This window comes from Crinia signifera, chromosome 8 (assembly GCF_055691185.1).
Source record: "Crinia signifera chromosome 8, ASM5569118v1, whole genome shotgun sequence".
Taxonomy (NCBI): domain Eukaryota; kingdom Metazoa; phylum Chordata; class Amphibia; order Anura; family Myobatrachidae; genus Crinia; species Crinia signifera.
Window position 1 is genome coordinate 82120559 of NC_139224.1, and position 25160 is coordinate 82145718.

A 25160-nucleotide genomic window follows, 5' to 3' on the forward strand; every position below is an offset into this window, starting at 1 on the left:
TGTATTGAAGACCTAGGAGTTACAACCTGGATTGACCATTTCACAAAGAAAAAAGTCATGTGTTGAACGGCAAATTACGGTGTAGAAATTTTGAACTCAGTAATTTGCTTTTCTGTGTGAAAGGGGTATACATTTCTTTTTTGTATTAGCATCACATATGTCTTAAATCTTCTATTCAGCCATTCTACCTTTTTTAAGTGGAGAAAAGTAGTTAAACTGTTGTGTAGTATAATTGCGTGCATCACACTGAAAACGGATCAGAGGAAGCAAATGAGAGTTGTCTTATGAAATAAAATAAAAAATTATAGGCAAGCATGTTAAAGGTAAAAGCTATTAGACCATCTTCAAGTAGCTTAATGTTGCTAGGACTAAGTTTGTAAATATTATAAAGAAGTCCTTGGGACTGTAGTCAACCTCTCTTGATGACAAAAAAAAACGACCCAAGATTAAACAGTGACAATAGTTAGATAGCCTGTTACTGCAGGTGGGGCAAATGTTACATTTGCCCCTACTGCATTGCACATGGTTTTGCCCTTAGTTATGTTCTGGGGTTGCTTTGCTGCCTCTGACAAGTGGCGCTTAAAATCTGTACAGCGCACAAGGAAATCTCAAGACTATCAACTTATTTTGGAACAAAATATACTGCTTAGTTTCAGAAAGCTTGGTCTTTATCCTAAAACACATATTCTGCTGATTGATTTAAAAATGAAATGCAAAGTCTGATTTGTATTAAATGTGGAATATACAATGATTGATGCCAATTATTTTTCTCCATTTCATGTTTTTTTTAGAGAGAAATAGATTTATTTTAAGTCTAACAACACATTTTTCCACTACTATATAATGTCCAATACCTAATATATGTACTAAGAAAACATAAGGTGAAATTGAATAGGATAAGAGATTCACAAAGTGAGAGATCTGGTAAGAAAGCTCGGTACTTGTGTATTATCAGGGCGCCCGGCTACGCTACGTTTTCAACATAGGCTAAGCTACGTTGTCAGCGTAGCCGGTGCCATGATAATACAGGAGGCAGCACTGGGTGCAGGGTGGTGTGGTTTATACTTACCCTCCTCTGGGCGGCAATCCCCAATGACTCGCCAGCGGCAGCGACGGTTACTTCCCAGAAGTAGCGACGGTCACTCCCCGGCGGCAGCGTTCAGTCCCCCTCCTATGGCACTCGCAGCGGACGCTGTACGTAATTCAGCGTAGTGCCACTGGTGACGCATCACATGGTTTCCCTGCTCCCCAGCGGCACTACGCTAATTGCGTACAGCGTCCGTGGCGAGTGCCGGAGCAGGAGGACTGAATGCGACTGCCGGGGAGTCACCGTGTATCCCAGCGTGAGTCAGCGGGGATCGACGCGGTGCCCAGGCCGGAGGAGGATAAGTATAGACCATCCCATTTTACCCCCACTATCCATGTCATACCCCCAGTATCCACATTGGCTTGGAGTTGATCTTATAAAGTGTGGTGCGCGCAGCGAGCCACCGAACCCGAAGCGGGGCGAGCCCCGCGAGGGGATGAGTATCCGCGTCCGCTCGCCACGCTTCCGACTTGGTGGCACGCTGCGCTCGCCACACTTTATAATACCAACTCCACGCCGACGTGGATACTTGGGGTATGACATGGATAGTGGGGATATTAAGCATTGTGTATTTTTAGGGCTCCAGAGCCACTTACGTAGTTTACGTAGCCAGCATAGTGCTGTATTGGTATTCTGAATACACCACTACATAAACTACGTAATAGGCGTAATGATAATACACAAGTACCGAAAGCAACAGTTTTTTTAAAGCGGCAATCATTTACTCTTCAAAATCTAACTGGTTTTTCAGTGTAAATGATTGCCGCTTTAAAAAAACAGGAAATTTCTTACCAAATACCTCACTTTCTGAATCTCTCATCCTATAAAATTTCTCAGACAGTATGTATTAGCAGTTTATTTTACAAAAAACAACTCACATCTCTGGAAGTGGAATACAAATCTTTGCTATCTTCTGGTCCCAGCAGTTTTTTTATTCCATCAATGACTGCATGTTTTCGCTTTTGACGGAAAACTTTTTCTTGGTCACAGAGAGCCATGCTGAATCTCAGATCAGTTGAAGAGCTAATTATAAAAGGTTTTGATGTAAATAGAAAAGTTTGTTACCAATTTTATTTATGTTTATTATTAGAGAATTTACTCTGAAAACCTTTTAACAGCATAATTGGACACAGCAGTGTCCCTGGTTTGGGTGCTTAATTGGTCATCTACGTCCTAAATCAGCACATTGGAGAGGCAATATGATTGGCACTTTGAGCATAATCTGCTATTCAACATCAATAATAAAATTTTTTATGTATAATGCACCAGTTAATGTTTTTGCATGGTTGTTCATCGCGTCCCCTTTTTTTTTAAAGTTAGATTACTGGAATGATTGTATGATGTATAGCCAGATATACATCTAAATTACGCATTAATTTAGCGTTAATACTGTATATAGAATTTGAATATACAGTATAGGGCAGTATTTAATGCTTTTTGTGAGCTGTGACAGTGAGCAATGCTGACTGCTTGCTGTCACAGCTTGCACAGTCAGTATTAAACTGACACCCCTGCACACGCCGTTTTCAACTCGCTAGGTTTTTACAGAGACTTGGAAATAGTGTTTGCAGCCGCCAAAACAGCGAGGTAGGGAGCCCGCTGCTTTTAGCTGTGCACCTCGCGGTTTAGGGGAATCCCCACTGTCTGACAGCGAGGATTCCCCATGAACATTGAATACAATGAGGGCGGGGGGGGGGGGGGGGGGGTGTTAAACGCACTTGTTTTTGGCGATCCTTGCTGTTTAACCCCCTCGCCAGCCACAGCCCACAGAATTTACATTTGGAGCAGATGAAGAAGAGTAAATGACCCTTTACACTACAATCATATGTCTGACCCTGAAGTTGAATGCAATTTCCCTTGAACTCCCCCTGGGCCTTCCCGGGAGAGATTCCATACAATTTTGTTCTTTTGTGCTATTTTTGCAAAAGATATAATTGTATACAATTTTACCATCAGATATATCTGATGGGCTGGATTAGGGGGCTAGGTGGGCTGGAAATGCCAATCAAACTTCCTGCAATACATCACATGCAATATATCACATGCCCAAATAGCACTATATTTTCCTTCTGATTCCGACAAATCAATAATGCAGCTCTAGAGATCTAGGGGCGTCTATCTGACATTTAAAGGACACATCAGATCAGATGGAAAAAACATATGAGTTGCTCAGCAGCATTTTAATTTCATATAGAATCTATATATAGATTCTATATTCATGCCCGGCTGTGTGTGTTACAGTACTGTAGTGTACAAGGACCTGACAAAGTGCAGTGGGTCAGGCCCTTGTGTATAACACGCTTCCCTGAGAGAGGCCCTGGGCCCCGCCTCCAAGTCCACCTGCTTTCTTTGCCTGGTTATAGGCTCCTGTCAAGGTATACCCATCTGTAGTCGTCACATTATCAATGGCTATACCACGCACAGCCTGGCAGCCATTGATGATGAGGATTACCAGGTATGGCTGTGTGTGGTACAAATTTTGGTACTTCTGTAGTTTCACGGCGCCACCGCACGCACAGTCTGTAACAGAAACTTGGCAGCCTGCGAGAGGCTCTGTTTCACTGTGCGCGTGCCGCTCTAGCTCTGTCTGACTGAGCTTATGCCGCTCTAGCTGTACGTAAACAGCACCACTGACAACGGGGGTATGTTAAAGTGGACACCCCGGCACAGCGATGCCGGGGCTTCTAAACTGTACGCGAGATTCAGACACAACTGCGTCTGAATCTCGAGTCACATAGATAGCCGCTAAGAAGCCGGAAAGCCTGGATTCAGATGTGGCCCTAGGGCAGTGGTGGCCAACCTGTGGCTCTTGAGCCTCATGCGGCTCTCCCCCTTGTAAAGTGCGGCTCCTGCTCCCACTGCTGCCCGCCCCCACCGTCCGACCCAGTCCCCCCTGCTGCCGGTTCCCTGAACTGTGCATCCTTGTGACTGGGCCGTCCGCCAATCAGAGCTCGCGGGCCAGCAGCCAATCAGGAGCCGGCCAGCGAGCTTTGATTGGTGGACGGCCCAGTCACAGGGAAATGAGGGGGAAGGAGACGCGCGGTGTGCTGTGCTCTCCTCCCATCGGTGACATGACAGGAGGACTGCAGGGGGACACCAGACTGTCCTCTCCCCGCCCGGCAGCAGCAGCAACAACAAGGGTTAGTGCTGCTGCTGGGAAATTTGCACTGTGGGGGCATAGCAGTTTGTGGCACTGTGGGGGCATAGCAGTTTGTGGCACTGTGGGGGCATAGCAGTTTGTGGCACTGTGGGGGCATAGCAGTTTGTGGCACTGTGGGGGCATAGCAGTTTGTGGCACTGTGGGGCCATACCAGCTTTTTGGCACTGTGGGGGCATACCAGCTTTCTGGCACCGTAGGGGCATACCCGGCACCGTGTGGTGCATACCTGGCACCGTGGGGGGCATATGTGTATCTGGCACTATTGGGGGCATATGTATAGATGGCACTGCACTATTGGAGGCATATTTGTATCACACCCACCCAAGGGGTCAAAATAGACTACGCCCCTTTTTTTGGCGCATGCACCTTCGGCGCGCGCATGATATCGGCTCTTTAGCTTGACTACTGATATTTTTCGGCTCTTTACCTCTGACCGGTTGGCCACCCCTGCCCTAGGGGAACACTATTGAAACCCACCCTCAGTGCCACTAGTGGACGCCACAGCTGTGGACCGTGTAAATCCCACTATCCATGCCCACCCAAAGCGTGGCGAGCGCAGCGAGCCCCGCGAGGGGCGGCGGTATGCGTCCTACGACCTTTTCATACCCCCACTATCCACGTCGGCGTGGAGTTGAGAATAGATTAGTGTGGCGAGCGCAGCGAGCCCCGCAAGGGGACGCGGATACCTTCACAGCTATCCGCGTCCCCTCGCGGGCTTCACAGGTGTCAGCGTCCGCTCGCCACGCTTCGGGCTCGGTGCGTGGCGAGCGGACGCTGACACCTGTGAAGCCCGCGAGGGGACGTGGATAGCTGTGAAGGTATCCGCGTCCCCTCGCGGGGCACGCTGCGCTCGCCACGCTTCGGGCTCGGTGGCTCGCTGCGCTCGCCACACTAATCTATTCTCAACTCCACGCCGACGTGGATAGTGGGGGTATGAAAAGGTCGTAGGACGCGTACCGCCGCCGCTCGCCACGCTTCGGGTGGGCGTGGATAGTGGGATTTACACGGTCCACAGCTGTGGCGTCCACTAGTGGCACTGAGGGTGGGTTTCAATAGTGTTCCCCTAGGGCCACCTAAACTTCTTAGCGGCTATCTATGCGACTCGAGATTCAGACGCAGTTGCGTCTGAATCTCGCGTACAGTTTAGAAGCCCCGGCATCGCTGTGCCGGGGTGTCCACTTTAACATACCCCCGTTGTCAGCGCTGCCCAGGCGCTGCCTATTTCACTGTGGAACTACAAGTGCCACAGTGACAGTGACCTCTCAGCGCCTGGGCAGCGCGCTGCTGCTGCCCGGCGCTACGCTGTCAATACAGCTATACGCTGTTTACGTAGCTGTCAATACAGCTAGAGCGGTGCGAGCACACTCTGTCTGACCTAGAGCGGCACGCGCACGGTTAATCAGAGCCTCTGGCAGGCTGCCAAGTTTCATAGCTTGAGCGGCACGCGAGCCTCTGCACTTCCGGCGCCGTGAAACTACAGAAGTACCCAAATTTTGTACCACACACAGCCATACCTGGTAATCATCATTATCTTAAATTGCTGCCAGGCTGTATACTGTACCAGCAGTTTCTGGGGGTACAGTGTGTACTACAATTATATGATTTCCTTTCTTTCAAATCAAGGGGGTAAAGTCGACGTATCTAAATATATTTAAATGTACATTTTTAAATTTAAAAGGTAAAGAAGTTCCCTGACCCCTGCTTTAGTGGCACATCCTCTGCAATAGGGTACATCCTCTGTACTATATCTCATATATTGATCAAATTGTGATTGAGGAGTCAACCTCAGCATGCTTTAAATTACCCACTGCAAGTAAGGAGCTAACATTACACTGTACAAGTATATTATTTATATAAATATAAAACATGTACTTATTGTTACTGTACTTATATTATATGCAATATACTTGAAAATATCCCGCTGTTCTTATAAATCTAAAGAGCAGTCATTTTATCACATAAGAACTATGCAGCCTGACCACAAACAAAAATATACACAAAAACATGTAAATGTGACAGTACTGTACATACCATTCTTCTAATGAGAATCCCAGAAAAACCTTTGTAACCTATACAGAAACATATAAATCATGTAATCAAGCATAAAGTTTATTACACTGTTATAATCCATTGAATTTAACTTGAAATATAAAGAAACAAAACCAATTTATTATAACATCAATATTTTAATATCCATACAAATACAAACTTTGTCATGCATCACATTTTCATAAAATTAGCTAAAACATTAAAATGAAACTATGAGACGTATACAATTAGTGATGCAAATTTTTTAGCAGATAAAAATAGGATATTACCGCAATTTTAGCCCAATGGTCATTATTGTGCTATCCAACTATAGATCATTTTATTGACCAAAAAATTACCCACTTTCAGTATATATAACACATGGGATCCGGGATAAATTCCCAGACGAATGTGGTATTGTGCCTCTAATCTAGGGTACACACCACGACGACCAGTTCACGATGCACATTGTGAGCGGGTCGTCAGTGTTTCTTCAGACCCGCTCACGATGATGCGGGGGGGCACGACCCGCTCACGATGTGCACCGTGAGCGGGTCCGATCCGATGGCGACCCGCACCCGGCAGTATGGTCGTTATTCAGATCCTACCTGCAGCAGGTAGGATCTGAATAACGACCGACCGACCCGCGGGACCGCGCATCGGATCAGTATCGGTCCACACCAGGACAGAAAAGGGCCCAATCACCACACAATCTACATCCAATTGGTCGGAATTGGATCTAGATTGAGGGGATCGGGCCCTAGTCGTCCTGGTGTGTACCCAGCATAAGGGCTGGTTACTGGATATTATTAAGCATAATCCCCGATAAGCTATCAAAGCTACTTGAACAGCCTTCAGGGAATACGTTAGCAGTGATAATTTACCACAGCTAACTGGATATCCCCCTAAGGAAGACATTTATTACAGTGTCATTTTGCAATTCTGTAAATGTGATGTACTCTTTGGATTTAAAAGAGGTCAAACCATACATAAAAAGCAAGTTTTGAAATGTCACTGCATCATTTTATACTACATCTCAATTTAACGCAAATGTCAAAAATACAGTACACAATTTTATGAAGCTGCTTGTCAAACCAGAAAAAAGACAGGTCTTTTAAACATGGTTCTGATGGGCAAGATCACTCTAACCATATGCTGTTTGAATGTTCTTGACATACAGAATTGAATGAATAAACATGAATAAACAATACAAAATTATATTTTACCTCTATTTCATACACCATGCCAATTCTCATTGGACCAAGTCCACTAGGAGGAGTGGAAATGAAGGAGCTATTTACTGGTTAGCACTGGGCCCCTTTGGAAACCCCTATCCAATAGGTACCAAATGTAAAAATAAAGTGCTCATTCCTGTATCAGTACACTATGAATTCCCAGTATATAAATTACACTTTGTGCTATATAAGCAACTCAGCGTGCACCCAGTTATACCCCTTTCACCCTGACAGAGTCAGGTCACACCCAGGAATGTGTATCCAGGGATACAACCTCGGAATGTCCCCTTTTACACTGATCCTGGGAAATCACTGCAAATACATATGTATGTATGAAATTTGAGGAAGAATTCCTTCCCAGAAAGAGTAGTAGATAAGTGGAATAGCCTGCCATCAGAGGTGGTAGAGGCAAATACAGTAGAACAATTTAAACATGCTTGGGATAGGCATATTGATATCCTTACAAAAAAATAAGGATCAAATATTGTTTGAGGTAACATGTTTAACAATGGGGCAGACTAGATGGGCCAAGTGGTTCTTATCTGCCGTCAAATTCTAAGTTTCTATGTCATTAGAAATGAGAATTCATTGGAATGTTTCTTGCTAACAATGCTGAGGTCACAAAAGGAAAACCTTGCAGCACTGTTTCAACAGTAGTTATAACCCTCTCATCATTATTTGAAAAGATGAGTATTAGAAAGATAATTAAACATGTTTTTTTAATAAAATTTTGTTTATTTTACCTATAAACTATAGCATCTTTCACTGCGCCTATTATTTCCTCCTCCCCCCTCATGCTGAGCAGCTCTCTTATTTATTGATCTGTCCAGTTCGCCATGCCGCCTGTCTCCTCTGCTTTCCCGGGTAGGGCACGTTCCCAGGGGTGGATCCAGGATAAAATGACAGGGGGGGCACCATGATAAAAGAGGGTTTGGGTGGGGGAGGGCGGTGTTAGTGGTGCCAGTGTACATGCTAAGAGAGCGGCAGAGAGAGGGTGGGAATGGGATTAAAAATAGGCCCTGGCATTTAAAGTACGCAGGCCCAACATGGCGGCAAAAGTGAAGCATGTAGTTGTGCGAGCGCCAAAGGCGCGCTCCGGAAAAGGGGGTGTGGCCACTCAACAGGGGGCGTGTCCTTAAGTGTTGTGTACCACACCATATACAACTTCTACACATTATGCAACAAAATACTAGACCCCATTATACTTGCCCCTTACACATGATGCCAAATGGAATGAGCCAAAATTCACATAATGCCACATGGATTGAGCCGAAATTCAAATAATGCCACATGGATTATGTAAAAATTCACATAATGCCACACGAATTGAGCTAAATTTCACATAATGCCACACGGATTGAGCCACAATTCACATAATGCCACACGGATTGAGCCAAAATTCACATAATGCCACACGGATTGAGACAAAATTCACATAATGCCTCACGGATTGAGCTAAAATTCACATAATGCCACACGGATTGAGCCAAAATTCACATAATGCCACACGGATTGAGCCAAAATTCACATAATGCCACACGGATTGAGCCAAAATTCACATAATGCCACACGGATTGAGCCAAAATTCACATACACGGATTGAGCCAAAATTCACATAATGCCACACGGATTGAGCCAAAATTCACATAATGCCACACGGATTGAGCCAAAATTCACATAATGCCACACGGATTGAGCCAGAATTCACATAATGCCACGCGGATTGAGCCAAAATTCAAAATATGCTTCATAAACAGGGACAATGTCCACCAAAGGCGCGCATTAAACATTTACACCATAATGTCCATTACATGTTAAGTTACATGCCATTACAGTATGTCCATTATGTATTATGCCAAACACCATAATGCCTATTAAAAATTATGCTACATAAGTGCTGCTTATCTACATGCTCATTGCCAAGGGTTCCATGCTCATTGCCAGAGGTTCCATGCTTGTTGCCATGTGGGATTACATGCTCACTGCCAAGGGGGAATACATGCTCGCGGTAAATGGGGGACAGCCGCCGCCAGGCAGAAGTGATAGCCACTGACAGTGGCAGAGCCTGGCTGCATTCAGAGCACTGCAGGTCCTGGCTATTTGATATAATACCCCTTTCACACCAGAAAATGCATTCCCAGGTTGGCCCCTTTTACACCAGCCTAGTCCCTGGTGTGAGGGGGAGAGAAAACCACCCCTCCCCCCCTTTAACCAGTTATCTCATTTAACCGGCTATTTCTTCGGAGCCAACTGACCAATTTACATGAGAAAAGTATCATATTGGAGAACTTTTGAGTGGGCTTTGAATGATTTTGGTCCAGTGAAACTGGAACGTTTGGTTCCAGAGTAATCTGCCCTCAAAGCACATGAACGGGCATGAAATTACATTTCAAAAATAAAAAAAAACGGTTTATCCGCAATATCCGCAATATCTCTGGAACCGATTGACCGATATAGACCAGCCTGGTATCATAGTGAAGGCCCAGCGATTTTGAATTGAATGAGATCAACAAAAAGCTTCTGTGATACCAGGAGGGGAACTGGCAGCCATCGGAACTGGGTGGGGGTTGGAATTAACGGGTTTATATGTGATATATACAAGTTACATACTGTCTGTACACATACACAAATATGCCATTACCAAATGGCAATTATAGTAGAGACATTACTAAGAGGAGTCCAATTACAATATAAGGGGTGTACACACGGTGCGATTATTTTTCTATTCAATACCAATTCAATCGGGATGGAATCGCACAGTGCGGTGTACACTCTTGCTTTAGACTATATAGTACAGATTTATTTTTTTTGTTCTATTTTTTTGCCTCTTTCCCTACCCTATCTCTTTCCAGGGGATGTCATAATGCCACTTATATGATAGCATTTAATAGGTACACAAGCAAAAGATTCCCGGTTCCCGGGGGGCTAGAGACACGGGGCTGGGCTCGTTGGAAAGCCCTGGTCCTCAGCAACAAAATGAAATGACAGGGGGGCATGTGCCCAGGTGCCTCCCCCCCCTGAATCCGCCAATGCACATTACCACTGCATCCCAGGTCGAAAACCATATCAAGTAAGTGAAATCAGTCTGAACATTTTCAAATAAGGCTGGATAACTGGGATCTTTCCCATTATTTGCCCTTCACTATATATTCACATATGTACGAATCCAATATGAACAACCTATTTGACACACATGAGCAAAACAATATTTAGTTTACATAAAAGTAACTAAACATTTTAGAAAAGATTATGTCAACACTAACAAAGACGGTATCCGATTGTGTGCATGTATGCACAGTACATAATTTATAATGACATGTGAGCCTTCTGTCACGGTCTTGGGCTCGGAATAGCAAAAACCAGGCTGGGGATTGACTTGACCTGATGCAGGGATGCAGAATCTTACCGTGCTGATTGTTTTCACCAGTGACCCTCCAAGCGGGATATGTGATCAGGGGACCCAAAGGTCGTGGTCCCCTGATTAGGATCCCCATTTAGGACTGGTAAACCATGGTAGACAGGTGGAGTGGAGTCAGGATTATTCAGAGCCTCACAGGTTCCTAATCAAGGAGAACGGAGCATGGTCTCACCCAGGTGCTGCAATAAGTCTACAATGTTCAGACTAACACAGGGCTGATTAGCAGCATGGAGCAGAACAGAAGCACACAGGACAATATCAAAAACTGTCTGCAGCTACTTGCGACTCCAACGGTCACAAGGACACTGGAAGCTGGGCATCCGTAGTTGACACTATCTGCGACCCCAGGGCTCAAGGGACACTGGAAGCCAGACGTCTGCTATCACTGCTAACAGCAACTCCACCGGTCTCTGGAACAGGTAAGTCACCAGAACAACCCTAAAGGTTGTGACATTACCCCTCCTCTAGGGGTGGGCACCGAACACCCCACAAGAAACTTAGGATCGGCGGTGGTGCTTCTTCTTACAAGGACATTTGGATCCTTTTGAGAAAGGTGACACTTCTTGCTCTACAAAACTGGCTCTTGCCAAGTGGCATCATACTATGAGGTATAGTCTGAGTTTGAGTCCAGTTCCGGAACGCAGATGGAAGACTTCCCGGAGAGTGAATCTTCAAGACCATGAAGTACGGAGGAGCCAACTGAAATGCATGTTGTATCCCAAGATTGGAACCGCGGTAACCCTTTGATTGTGGAATGGGAAGGAATCTTGGAACCAAATTTCTCCAGCACAACCTTGGAGACTGAGTTCAAGTCCCCTTAGGCAAGAATCATTGGACTCGATGAGTGGACCCACTCCAGTGCCTTCCCTCCAAAATACATAATAATATGCTTGGTGATGTTAGCCAGATTGACTCCGGATGATGGATCATGATTCATGGTGTCTAAGTAGTGCTCAGCTAAGGCCTGGTAATGAGCAAGATTCCCATTGAAGTAGGTGGCTTCAAATAACTCCCCAGCTGGATTTAACTGAACAGGATTCTTCTGATCCATAAGCAAGGTAAGTTTCTCTATCATGGCTGATGCTGACAGGAATTTAAACAAAACAGATGTCTCTTGAACTTCAGGCACGGCAGAAGCCTCAGATGAGACAGCCACCTCAGATGAAATGGACACCTCTCAAACACCAGGCATGGTAGGCGAACCCTTTCGGATGTCCAGTATGGCAGGTAATGGCACACTAGAAAAAAAAGTCTTGTGAACAAAAGGCTTAGGTCCAGGGACCATAGTAGAAATAGACTCAGGCTCAGAGGCCACGGAAGCAATAGACTCAGGCCCGAAGGCCGCAGAGACAGGCCCGGAGGACACTTAAACAGGACCCGAAGCGAGAGCTTCATGTCCTCATGCCCGGAGGCAAGGGCAGAATGATCCTCATGCCCGGAGGCAAAGGTCGATGGGTCCTAATGCCCGAAGGCAAGGGCAGATAGGCCTTAATGCTCGAAGGCAAGGGCAGATGAACCCACTCCTGGGGTGTTCGATTTTGAACCCCCTTCTGGGGTGATGGATTTGGAGTCCCCCTCTGGGATGATGGATTTCGAGTCCCACTCTGGGATGATGGATTTGGAGTCCCCCTCTGGGGTGATGGACTTGGAGCCCTATGCTGGGGTTAGAGAACTGGAATCCCCTTCTGGGGCAAAAAACTCAGACCCCTCTTCTGGGGTAACATACAGAACCCTGTTTTGGGGCAAAGTGCTCAGTGGCCCCTCTTGGGGAACCACACTCATAGACCCTTCCTTGGGTGTGATGACCAGAGACTCCTTCTGGGGTACAATGCTTGGAGATCCCTCCTGGGGAACAATACACAGAGACCCTTTTAGGAGTAACATGTTCAGAGACCCCTCCTGGGGTATGGTGCTTACGAACCCCTCCTGGGGTGCAATGCTCAGAGACCCCTCCTGGGGTGTGGCATAACGCATGGAGCCTGACAGTCCGAGACCCCGCCTGAGTCACAAAACTCTGAAACCTCTCTAGGGGCTCGTCAGAAACCCCTTCTGGGGTACAACACTTTGATGCCCCTCCTGGAGAATAACACTTGGAAACCCCTCCTGGGGCAAGTCACTAAGAAGCTCCTCCTGGGGCACAATACTCGGAAGTCCATCCTGGGGCTAGACAGACAGGACCCCATCTTGGGTTTGGACAGACAGGACCCCCTCTTGGGGCTTGATACTCTGACTTTTCCTTTGGGGCTTAGAGCTTGACATCACCTAGTGTTCACGCTAGGCTGTTTTAGCGGGGCACTGCAACCTGCCCGATTTTTGAAGGGCAAAATGTGCCCTGTCACTCTAACAGCCTTCTGCTAGATAAGCCTGCTGCCAGTTCCTGCCGGTGCACACGCGGAAGCAAACTTCCTTTATATTGCTCTTTTTAGGGGAGTGATTACCCCTTGCCAGCTGCTGATAATTGCGCACAACACATATCTGTCTTTCTTGATTACATCATGAGAGCCTGGTCCTTCTCTTGCTTACAGACCCTTGCAGACAGTTGCTTCCATAGCTTTTGGGCCAGAGTATTCTGTCACGGTCTCAGGCTTGGAATAGCGAATACCAGGCTGAGTATCGACTGGACCTGATGCAGGGGTTCGAACTCTTACCGTGCTGAAGGTTTTTGCCAGTAATCCCTCCAGGCGGGATATGGGATGTTCTGCACCAGACAGCTGTCAGACACTGGGCTAGAGCCTCATAGGTTCCTAATCAACGAGAACTGAGCATGGTCTCACCCAGGTGCTGCAATCAGTCATAGAAACATAGAAACATAGAATTTGACGGCAGATAAGAACCATTTGGCCCATCTAGTCTGCCCCTTTTTTTACCCTTCAGGTAATCTTAACCCTTTTTAATCCTTATTTCTTTGTAAGGATATTCATATGTCTGCAATGTTCAGACTAATACAGGGCTGTTTAGCAGCATGGAGCAGAAGCACACAGGACAATAGCAGGAACTGATGCTTTAAATATGCCTCTTGTGCGCGCACGCAGCATAAGGAGTCCGCACACCCATGTCTTTCGCTACTTGCGACTCTGACGTTCACAAGGACACTGGAAACCGGGCATCCGTAGTTGTCGCTAACAGCGATCCCATCGCTCAGGTGAGTCACCAGAACAACCCTAAAGGTTGTGACACCTTAATTTTAGCCTTATTTTATGACGCTAGTTTATCAACTATATTTTAATTCTTTTGCTTACCTTATTAAATACAAAAGGTATTTCTGTTTTTTGACCAGGCTTTAAGGAGGAGATCTGGAATGTTGTAGTCCCCAGAGTTTCATCCATGACATAATTAGCATCCATTAAGGTAATCTGCATAACAATAAAAAATGCATTTGAAAAAGCTATCATTAAAAAACAAACACATCTACTGTGGAATGCTTAAAGTCAGTGTTGTAACTAATACAGGTTGAGCCATATTCCATAATGCAGCATTTTTTGAGTGCGGCTGAGATAGATACACCTTTGCGTTTGTTCTAATGGTTCAATGTGCACAAATGTTATGCCAGGCACTAATTGTTATTAAATTTATTAAACATTGTATAACATTATCGTTTGGCTATATGTATTAGGTGGATATGAAATATAAATGCATTCTGTGTTAAAATGTGTTTTCCATTACCAAAAGATCTGGTTTGCAACTACGTATTCTAAAATACCAAAAATAAAACACTGCATATGAATCCACATGGCCCCTGCCTTATTCACTGCTCACACACAACAGACTTGGCAGGCAGTACATCACTGACGGGTATTTAATAGACCTTGTATTTAATAAAATTCTCATCTTGCATGTTCTTTGCAATGAGGTTGTAATGTGTGTATGCATTCATTGCCAAACTGGACTTGGGGAGCCTAAAAATTGGTCACTAAACTATTAAATCAAAACAACAACAAAAAAACTTTAAAATCATTATCAACTTGACTGCCCCCTTTAAAAGATCCGTTGTCAGCACAGGATAAACAACATAAACAATGTACAATTTTTCTAAAGGGGCACCAAATAAAGTGACTATTGAAATGCATTGAAGTATAATTCAATATGAATATTTTCATATGTACCATATACCATTTGACAGTAATAGCTAACTATCTACCTGCTCTATCTATGGCATGAATCTGTGGATGGGCAGATAGTTAGATAGATGTTTGTTTGGTACAGAGACTGGGGGGTGGGAGGTGATCCAGTCTTGCTTGACTTTGAATTTGGGTCTGAGATGGTGATGTTTGGCAACGATTGTGGGTGAGGGGGCACATGGTGTGGCTTCCCCAATTTGAATTTTTGACAGCGGTACAGCCCCACATCTGGAGCTGCCTCTGCCCAGGACCTTACTAAAATGTAAAAGGTGCCCTTTTCAGTATCATTCCTTACACTAATCTCTTTGGAAAAGCCTAGGACAGTGAGTTTCATTAGGTGCATAAAGTCCAATAGAATATACTACAAATCCCAATATACCCTGGAAGCTAATGACTGCTTTGACATGTTACATAGTAACATAGTAATTTAGGTTGAAAAAAGACGTTAGTCCATCGAGTTCAACCTATCTAATTGTCTATTAGACTAGCGAATAACTATATCATTCCCTTTGTGTCCATAAATGCATCCAGTTTTATTTTAAACTCCTTTACTGTGTTTGCTGTTACCACATTTTCTGGCAAAGAGTTCCAGAAATTAACCGCTCTCACGGTGAAGAAACCTCTTCTCAATTCCGTATGAAATGTTGTCTCTTTGATCCCTAGTGCATGCCCCCGCGTCCTAAGTACATTCTTGTTACTGAATAAGTCATCTCCAAGTTCCCATGATTTCCCATCCTGTATTTAAACATACTAATCATATCACCTGTCAGTCTTCATTTTTCAAGTGAATACAAATTCAGCCTGGTTAGCCTATCTTTATATTCTATTGACTCAAGACCCCTTATTAATTTAGGAAGAAACAAAAAGGACTACCCTGGGGTGGTCCGAGGGCGCTGAATATGGGGTGAGTGCCAAAAAAGCTGCTACTTAAAGGGACTGAGTGGGTCCCTAAAAAGAGGGGAAACAATGGAGAAATAAAGTAGCGCTTACCAATGAGAAATAATCAAAGTAAAAATCATTTAATTACATATATAATAAACATAATTCATATACACATTTGAACAATAAAATGGTACCATAAATATGGGGGGATAAAACCTCTCAAAAAGGCCCTCAATAGATGCCAATATAATTGGCATCTATTTTTCAATTATATTGGCATCTATTGAGGGCCTTTTTGAGAGGTTTTATCCCCCCATATTTATGGTACCATTTTATTGTTCAAATGTGTATATGAATTATGTTTATTATATATGTAATTAAATGATTTTTACTTTGATTATTTCTCATTGGTAAGCCCTTATTAATTTAGTTGGCCTTCTATGAACTGATTCCAGTTCATTTATATATTTTTTAAGGCGAGGTGCTTAGAACTGGGCACAGTACTCTAAGTGAGGCCTTATCAATGATTTGTAAAAGTGGTACTATCACACCGGCATCCCTTGATTCCATTCCCCTTTTAATGCATGCCAAGGTCATGTAATCCTTCGCTGCTGCACTTGACCAGTGTGTGCCATTACCCATTCTATCACTTATGATAATGCCTAAATCCCTTTCCACTGCAGAGCTCCCAATACTAACATCATTTAATTTATAACTAGCTTGAGTATTTTTGCTCCCAAAATGATTTAATGAAGGTGTTCGCACTGACAGTCGGTGGGCAGGGGTGGACGGGCATTCCCCTGCTCACGTCGGCTGACGTCACATCATGTCAGCCCCCAATCTGCAGTGAAAATAAAAGTCAGTTTCGACTGACTTATTTTGGAAGGGTGGAGAAATTGCTCATACACCCCCCCCCCCCCCCCCGCATACTGAAAGATCAAAAACTTATGGGATTCTTAAGGTCCATAAACCCTATGTGATTTTGGCTATGTACTATTTCCTTTGAGCTCCCTGGAGGCCAGAACCACCGATATTGACTATAGACACTCTGCAATTTTGACTTTGTATGATTTTGGCTATACAGTCTAGATCGGTAGTTCAAATTGCAGTGTGTGTATGCCCAGTTAGCATAATATTTTATTACACAACTTTTAGAAACAATCACTGCAGTTGAGTTCTGAAGCTCTAATTGGGAACTTTGCATCCGTCAACAGGTAGACCCACTCTTCTTGAGAAAACTGCTCCGGTACTCTCATGCCCCTTTCCCACTGCAGCCTTAAAACGGTATATTGCCGATTTTTGAGGGCAAAATACCGTTTAAGGCTGCAGTGGGAAAGCGCCAGAGTTGAAATACCGTTTAAAGTTAAACGGTATTTCAACCCGTTTCCAAAGCAGAGTTTTACATGGTAATCTACCGTTTAAGAGGCAATGGGAATGCATCTTAAACGGTAGAGATGATGGCCGATTTTTTCAGCCATCATCTCCGTGTGTGTACGCTGCCGGGCTGAAAGATTAACCACTTTCAGCCCTGCGGTACGCCCCGCTGCCACCCTCCGCCCCCCCCCCCTCCCTCCTGTTATACTCACTTGTCCACGCTGCCCCGCTGTGTCCGGCTGGCTGCTGCTGCGGCTGGATGCCGTTAGCGCCGCTGGTCCGGCCACATGCCCCACCTCCCTCCGTCCTGCTCCACACGGAGCAGCACTGGCCACCAATGTTTTATTTTGTAAGCCAGTAATATATAGATTGCTGGCACATGCCAGCAATCTATATATTTCTGGAACCACTGGGCACCAATGACAATCCTAAGCCAGTAATATATAGATTGCTGGCACATGCCAGCAATCTATATATTTCTGGAACCACTGGGCACCAATGACAAACCTAAGCCAGTAATATATAGATTGCTGGCACATGCCAGCAATCTATATATTTCTGGAACCACTGGGCACCAATGACAATCATAAGCCAGTAATATATAGATTGCTGGCACATGCCAGCAATCTATATATTTCTGGAACCACTGGGCACCAATGACAATCATAAGCCAGTAATATATAGATTGCTGGCACATGCCAGCAATCTATATATTTCTGGAACCACTGGGCACCATTGACAAACCTAAGCCAGTAATATATAGATTGCTGGCACATGCCAGCAATCTATATGTTTCTGGAACCACTGGGCACCAATGACAATCATAAGCCAGTAATATATAGATTGCTGGCACATGCCAGCAATCTATATATTTCTGGAACCACTGGGCACCAATGACAATCATAAGCCAGTAATATATAGATTGCTGGCAGATGCCAGCAATCTATATATTGCAGGCACCACTGGGCACCAATGATTTAGTTATTAGGCAGTAATATATACATAGCTGGCACTGGCCAGCAATGTATATATTACTGTCCACCATGGGTTAAATTGAGCCGACACATAGCACAAATGTCGACGGCTGCGGGATTTGTACGCACCACTGGCCCCTCCCCCACCTTTTATTATGTGAAAACAACTGTGGGTGTGCACCTTTTTATCCCTGAAAAGTCCATTAAAGTCACAGGCACTCATTTGTGTTGTAAAAACGTTTTGAAGAGCTAAAACGTTTTACCTGCAATGGGAATGGTACTTAAATGGCATTTAAAACTGTAATCTGCTGCAGTGGGAATGCTAAATACCGTTTAAGATTACCTGTAACTTAAAACGGGTCTGCAGTGGGAAAGCAGGTATCAGTTTTGATGGGTGCATTTTCCAGACTGCATGTTTCAGCTCTTTCCATAGATGCTCTATATGATTTAGCTAAAGGCTCATAGAGGCCCACTACAGAAGTCTGTTTTGTTCTTATGAATTCATGGGTGCTGTTAGCTGTGTGTGATGGGCCATTAGCCTGTTGGAGGACCCATATCAACAGAGCAGTATGAAACTGGGCAGTATACTTTGCTACAAAATACCCTGATAGTCCTGAGATTTCATTATACCCATGCCAGGTGCAGCAGAAAAATCCCAAAGGAATGCAGAACTTTCTTCTTATCTAACAGTAGCTCTGGTCTTCTCTTTGAAAGCTTTTATTTTTTACATTGTAAAATATGGCCTATTTTTAACTTGATTGCAGGACAAACTGGTTCTTAAAATGGGCAAAATCATGTTGCACTGCAGGTGAGGTAAATGTAATATGTGCAGAGAGAGTTTGATTTGGTTGAGGTGTGTTCAAACTGAAATCTAAATCGCGGTGTAAAAATAAATCAGCTAATATATACTCTGCACAGAAACAAAATAATGTACAAATCTAACTCTCTCTGCACATATTTACCCCATCTGCAGTGAACATGGTTTGCCCATTTTGAGACAAATTTGTCCTGCGATCAGGTCTGAATTAGGCCCATGGGTCTTCTATAACTTGTGAAAAAATCTCCAGTTTTGACTCATCTGTCCAAAAGACATTCTCCTTGAAGTATTCTGGCTTGTCAATATGCATGTTAGCAAATTCCAAAGTGGATTCTTCCTAGGTCTTCTTCCATGGTGCCGAGCCACGCAAAGAAAAAAATGTCTTTGGAAATTTTTCTTAGCTCTTTATTTTTTTAACCCATCTTACTATTGTTCTGTTTAATTTGGAGTCTATTTCTCTCTTGCAGCGGCAGTGTTTTAGACTTTTAACTTTAATATATTTTTCTCAATTTAAATAAGACTGAAAGACCACAAGTGAAGTACTAACACAACTGATCATAACATAGGCAAATATCTCTGCAAGGAGGTAGGGAATATAGACTGTAAGATCCACTGGGGCAGGGACTGATATGAATGTTCAAATATTCTCTGTAAAGCGCTGCGGAATATGTGTGTCCCTATGTAAATTACTGGTAATAAATAAAAATGTATGAGGACGTGTGTGTGTGTGTGTGGGGGGGCATAGAGGGAGAATAAAATAGTGCCATATTAAAATATATATATGCATATTATATCTACAGATGTTTTTTACATATGGTGTACCTCCAAGACATTTTCCAGTTTTGGATCCAAAATAAATTCGAATGATTCATTCCACACTGGATTAATATCATTATTTAAATGTTTTGTTCTCTTTCTGCCATCTGGTGCTAATGAGATGAAAAGTTCCACATAAGGATCTGGAGTATCAACTGTAAAACAAAAATATAACCCTAGATGCATTATTATCAATATCATTATTTGTGAACTAGTAGACATAATACAAATGTGCAAGCTACACTTATAGCTTGTTGACATATGCCACGTAAAAGCGTTTTTATGGCATAATACCGACAGAATAGTGACCGACAGAATAATAGTGTACGAAAAGAGGAGTCCGTTTAAATACTTAGCAGCAATCAGCATGTTCATAGATTATAGCAACTGTCCTCTTCCACCAGGGTCATGGCACAACAGCTGTTTCGGTGCTATTGAGCACCTTAGTCATATATTGGCAAAATGTGCCACAGGGAGCATTATGGAGTTGCTTTAAGGCAGGCAGCTCTTAGTTTAGATATATTTAAGTAAAGAACCATGATCATGTGGCTCTTTGCTAGTTAATTATAGACCCAGATTGGGGTAATATGGGTGTGAGTTGCGGTGCCCCCAGATTGGTGTGGCTGGATGGCTCTGAGGCAGCTCACTATTGCATTTTATCTAATGTAGGGTACACACCAGAATGATTTGGTCCAAAACAACCCGATTTAGATCCAATCTCGACCAATTGTATGTAAATTGGGCATGTTTTGGGTCATTTCCGATCCGATGCCTGGCCCTGTGGGTCGTTTGGCAATTTTTCAGATCCTACATGCATCAGGTAGGATTTCAAAATGACCATTCAACTGGGTACAGGTAGCAATCAGATCGGATTCAGATTGTATGCAGACCGTATGCGGGTCGTGAGCTCCATAGATCATGAGCAGGTCGTACGATCGTCTTACGACCCGCTCACCATCTGCATCGTTCTGGTGTGTACCCAGCATATCACTCATATAGGGTACACATGGTGAGATATGCACTATTTTTCTATTCCATTTTGCTAATAGAAGCAAAATCGAACAGAAAATCAAATGGTTTTTCTACATTCAATGCAGATTCAATCCATATGTGTACTCCCATGTAGTGTAAATCAAATAGAAAAATATAGTCTTGGCAGGCAAGACTATATAGTACAGATCTGTACTATATAGTCAAATCAAATGCATTTTGCATATCATTCGATTCCAATCAAATCGCACACAAAATCGCACCGTGTGTACCCGCTATTAGTAATATCTTCACTAAAACAATTTCTTTACTATTTTTATTACATTATTTACTTTGCATCACATTTTTTATATACCTCTGGCTTCTAAACACTAACATTTATTGACATTTTAGTTGTCTCATTGATGTGCGTATGCCGATTTTGTAGGGTGCCGCACCCCACACTTAGATATAGCAATAGGGACCACCAATACACAGGGAAGCCTTGACGAGGGCTTGGGGGCTTATTTTTACTGTATATTTGCAAAAATATATGTAACCAAGCTCTCTGAATTCTATTATTTATTTATTTATTATTAGTTATTTAGTACAGGTTGAGTATCCCTTATCCAAAATGCTCGGGACAAGGAGAATTTTGGATAATGGATTATTCCGTATTTCGGAATATTTTAATATTTCAATGATGTTTTTTGAAGTATCTTGCATTTATGCTGTATAAACACATAAAATACACACATATATATTTTATTACCACATAAAATACACACAAATATATTTTATTTGTTCAAAAAACAAGGTTTCAAAACATGAAACAAAATTTGTGTACTATCTCAGATACTGAATTTGAATGGCAAGCAATCATTTTCTTGTACATATATCGTGCCAGTTATTTCATGTCCTCAGTAGTGCTGTTACATATGTCCCCAGTGAGTTTTTATCAAAAAAAAAAAAAAATGTCTTCACTTTCTGGAATGTATGGTTTTCGGAATAATTCGGATAACGGATATTCGGATACGGGATACTCGACCTGTATTTAGATCTGCTTACTGATATCATTCAGTGTGCTGGGGGAAACAATGTGTGTACACACGGTCGACATGCTGCCGTCCAATGCGAGTCCTGATGCAATCTGATGGCATCGGGACTCGCATCGCACGGCATGAAGGAGAGCAGAGGAGAGGACAGTACCGGTCACCTCACCAGGTGCCGGGCAGGGGCACAGATGTCAGCGTGCTGCAACACCCAGGGCCGCGGCACAGCAACAGCTTCCGCCCGCCGTGCAGACATCAGGCCACACCCCCCGCCCTCCTCTTTAGGCGGACTTCTTCCGGGTCATCAGCCCTGCAGCGCAGCCCCAGGAGAAGCCCCTCTGGCCGCCGGAGCTATAGTGAGTATTAGGCACAAAGACTATATAGTGCAGATCTGCACTATATAGTATTGCCTGCCCTCACTATGTCGCTGCCGATTTGCGCTCACTCAGGAGCGCGCATCTGCAGCGCATCGGGCTCGCAAGCCCTCAAAAGTACACAATCAATATGCGATATGGCTTCCGATGTGCACTATATCTGCAACATCGGAAGCCATATCGCCCCCGTGTGTACACATCATTAGTTTAGCTGGAGTGCTTCAGGGTGACCTTTTCTCAATGGTAAAGCTTAGAAGCATTATCAGAATTTACAATAACACTTTGTGCTTGCTATACTTATTACCACAAAACATTAGAGAATGTATTATTATTTGCCAACTATCTTTATTGAACTAATAAAAACAATGAAAGGAATAATTTAAATTGCATTACTAATAGGGCCCAGTGTACTACTTTACCTCCATTAAAAAGTTTACATTGAAAATAGGTCAACATGCCTTAGGTCGACATGGATGGAAGGTCAACACAAGCATTATATCAGCAATGGCCAGGTTGACAGTCAAAATGTCGACAAGGAGATTTTTGTAACAACTTACCGTTAGAATCCCTTTCTCTGATTTCATCCTGGTGACACAGCTCAACCATGGGATGTAGGAGGGTCCGGAGGAGCCATGCACCTATGCTAAAGCTTTGAGAGGCAGGCTCCTCCCTTCTGCATCTCAGCATTCCTCAGTACAACTTCCAGAGCACACTAGGATACATTAACTCAGTACAACGCCTGAACATATTAATATGCACAATCAAGTAATCATAACCATCATAACATGACAAACATGAAACGGCATTACTTACTGAGCGTAAAGGGAGGGATCGCCGTGTCACCAGGATAAAATCATAGAAAGGGATTTGAACGGTAAGTTCTTACAAAAATCCCCTTTTCTCTTTCATTCATCCTGGTGACACAGCTCAAGCATGGCACATTCAAGAGCCGGTCCTTTGGGAGGGTACGCTCTGGCCTGCAGTTCTCATCACTGCTCGCCCAAATGAAGCGTCCTCCGACGCAAACTCATGGAACCTATAGAATTTTGTGAATGTGTGAACAGAGGACCAAGTGGCAGCCTTTCTGCATACTTGATCTGCCGTAGCCCCCGTGGCGCACAGCCCAAGAGGTAGCAACCAACCTGGTGGTAAGAGCATTGATTCTGGAGGGCACTGGTCTACCAACTTTTGTATAGGCAAATGCAATTACCGACCTCAACCAACGAGCAATAGTCTGCTTAGAAGCTGGCCAGTCCCTTTTGTGTACATCATACAAGACCAATAATAAGTCAGTTTTACGAAATTGCTTTACTCTGTCCACATTAGATGCGCAATGCGCAAACCACATCCAAATTCTTTAGCCTGTCCCTATTCCTGACCTCCTCAGGAGGAGAAAACAGTGGAAGAACAATTTCCTGGTTTAAACGAAATGAGGAAACAACCTTAGGCAAAAACTTAGCGACTGTTTGCAGCACTGCCCTATCCTCATGACAAAACAAAAATGGAGACCTGCAAGATAAGGCTCCTAACTCTGAAACATGCCTAGCAGAGGCGATAGCCAACAAAAAAGTCAGTTTCCAAGTAAGAAACTTCAGGTCAGCCGAACTTAATGGTTCAAATGGAGGTTTCTGTAGCACAGATAACACCAAATATAAATCCCAAGGAGCTACAGGCTGTCTATAAGGAGGCTTCAAATGTGTAACCCCTTGGAGAAAAGTCTGCACCTCTGGTAGCAAAGCCACTTTTTTCTAAAACAAAATAGGCAAAGCGGGCATTTGCACTTTTAGTGACTGAAGGCTTAGTCCTGACAAGAATCCATCCTGTAAAAACTCCAACAGTCTTGAAACTTTGAACCTAGATGTGTGGACCTTTTGTCTCTCACACCATATAATATAGGTTTTCCAAACCCTGTAATAATTATCAGCAGAAACTGGTTTTCTTGCACTAATCATGGCACGGACAACCTCATCCGAGAAACCTTTCTTCTTTAGAATGGAGGTTTCAAGAGCCAAGCCATCAAATTGAGCCAAGGAAGGTCCTGATGAAAGAAGGGCTCTTGCCTGAGAAGGTCTGACCGAAGAGGCAGACGCCACGACTGTGACAAGCTCAGAATGTTGGAATACCAAGATCTCCTTGGCCAATCCGGAGCTATCAGGATGACGCATGCTCCTTGTGTCTTCACTCTCTTGAGGACCCGGGCAAGCGTGGGAAATGGCGGGAAGATATATACCATCTCGAAATTCCAGGGCACTGTCATGGCATCCACCGCCCATGCTAAAGGATCCCTGGTCCTGGCACAGAACCTGGGTGCTTGACAATTGTGCCTGGACACCATCAATTCCAGTTCCAGCAGTCCCCAACTATTTCCTGGAACACCTCCGGGTGTAACGCCCATTCCCCTTTCCGGAGACCCGCTCTGCTGAGGAAATCCGCTTCTACATTCCGAACTCCTGGAATGAACACAGCAGATAAGGACGGAACATTGGCCTCTGCCCACTCGAAGATCCTGGACACTTCCCTCATCGCCATCTTGCTGCGAGTACTCCCTTGATGGTTCAGGTAAGCCACAGCCATGGCATTGTCCGGTTGGATCCAAATGGGAAATCCCTTCAACACTCTTTCCGCCTGCAACAGTGTTTTCCCAGACTGCCCACAGTTCCGGAACATTGATCGGCAATGCCGATTCCTCCCTGGACCACAGGCCCTGTAATCTCAATTCCAGGGCCACTGCTCCCCAGCCCCTGAGACTGTGACCACCAGCCACTCCCATGACCGAAGGGAACGCCCTAACTGGAGGGATTCCACATCCGTCCACCACAGTAAGGAATTCCTCGTTTATGGGGCTAAGAGAATATT

At 44.1% G+C, this 25160-nt stretch overlaps 1 protein-coding gene across 3 annotated transcripts in view; it reads right to left on the bottom strand.

The window, feature by feature from the left end:
• PLA2G4A (phospholipase A2 group IVA) overlaps positions 1–25160 on the bottom strand; it is a 234620-nt gene that overhangs the window by 151877 nt on the left and 57583 nt on the right. For all 3 annotated transcript variants that reach the window (XM_083156746.1, XM_083156745.1, XM_083156747.1), the window contains 4 exons: positions 19916–20064; positions 14168–14281; positions 6279–6316; positions 1966–2110 (listed from right to left, as the gene is read on the bottom strand). In XM_083156746.1, the coding sequence (XP_083012872.1) occupies positions 1966–2110; positions 6279–6316; positions 14168–14281; positions 19916–20064 (446 nt within the window). The remainder of the gene's footprint in view (positions 1–1965; positions 2111–6278; positions 6317–14167; positions 14282–19915; positions 20065–25160) is intronic.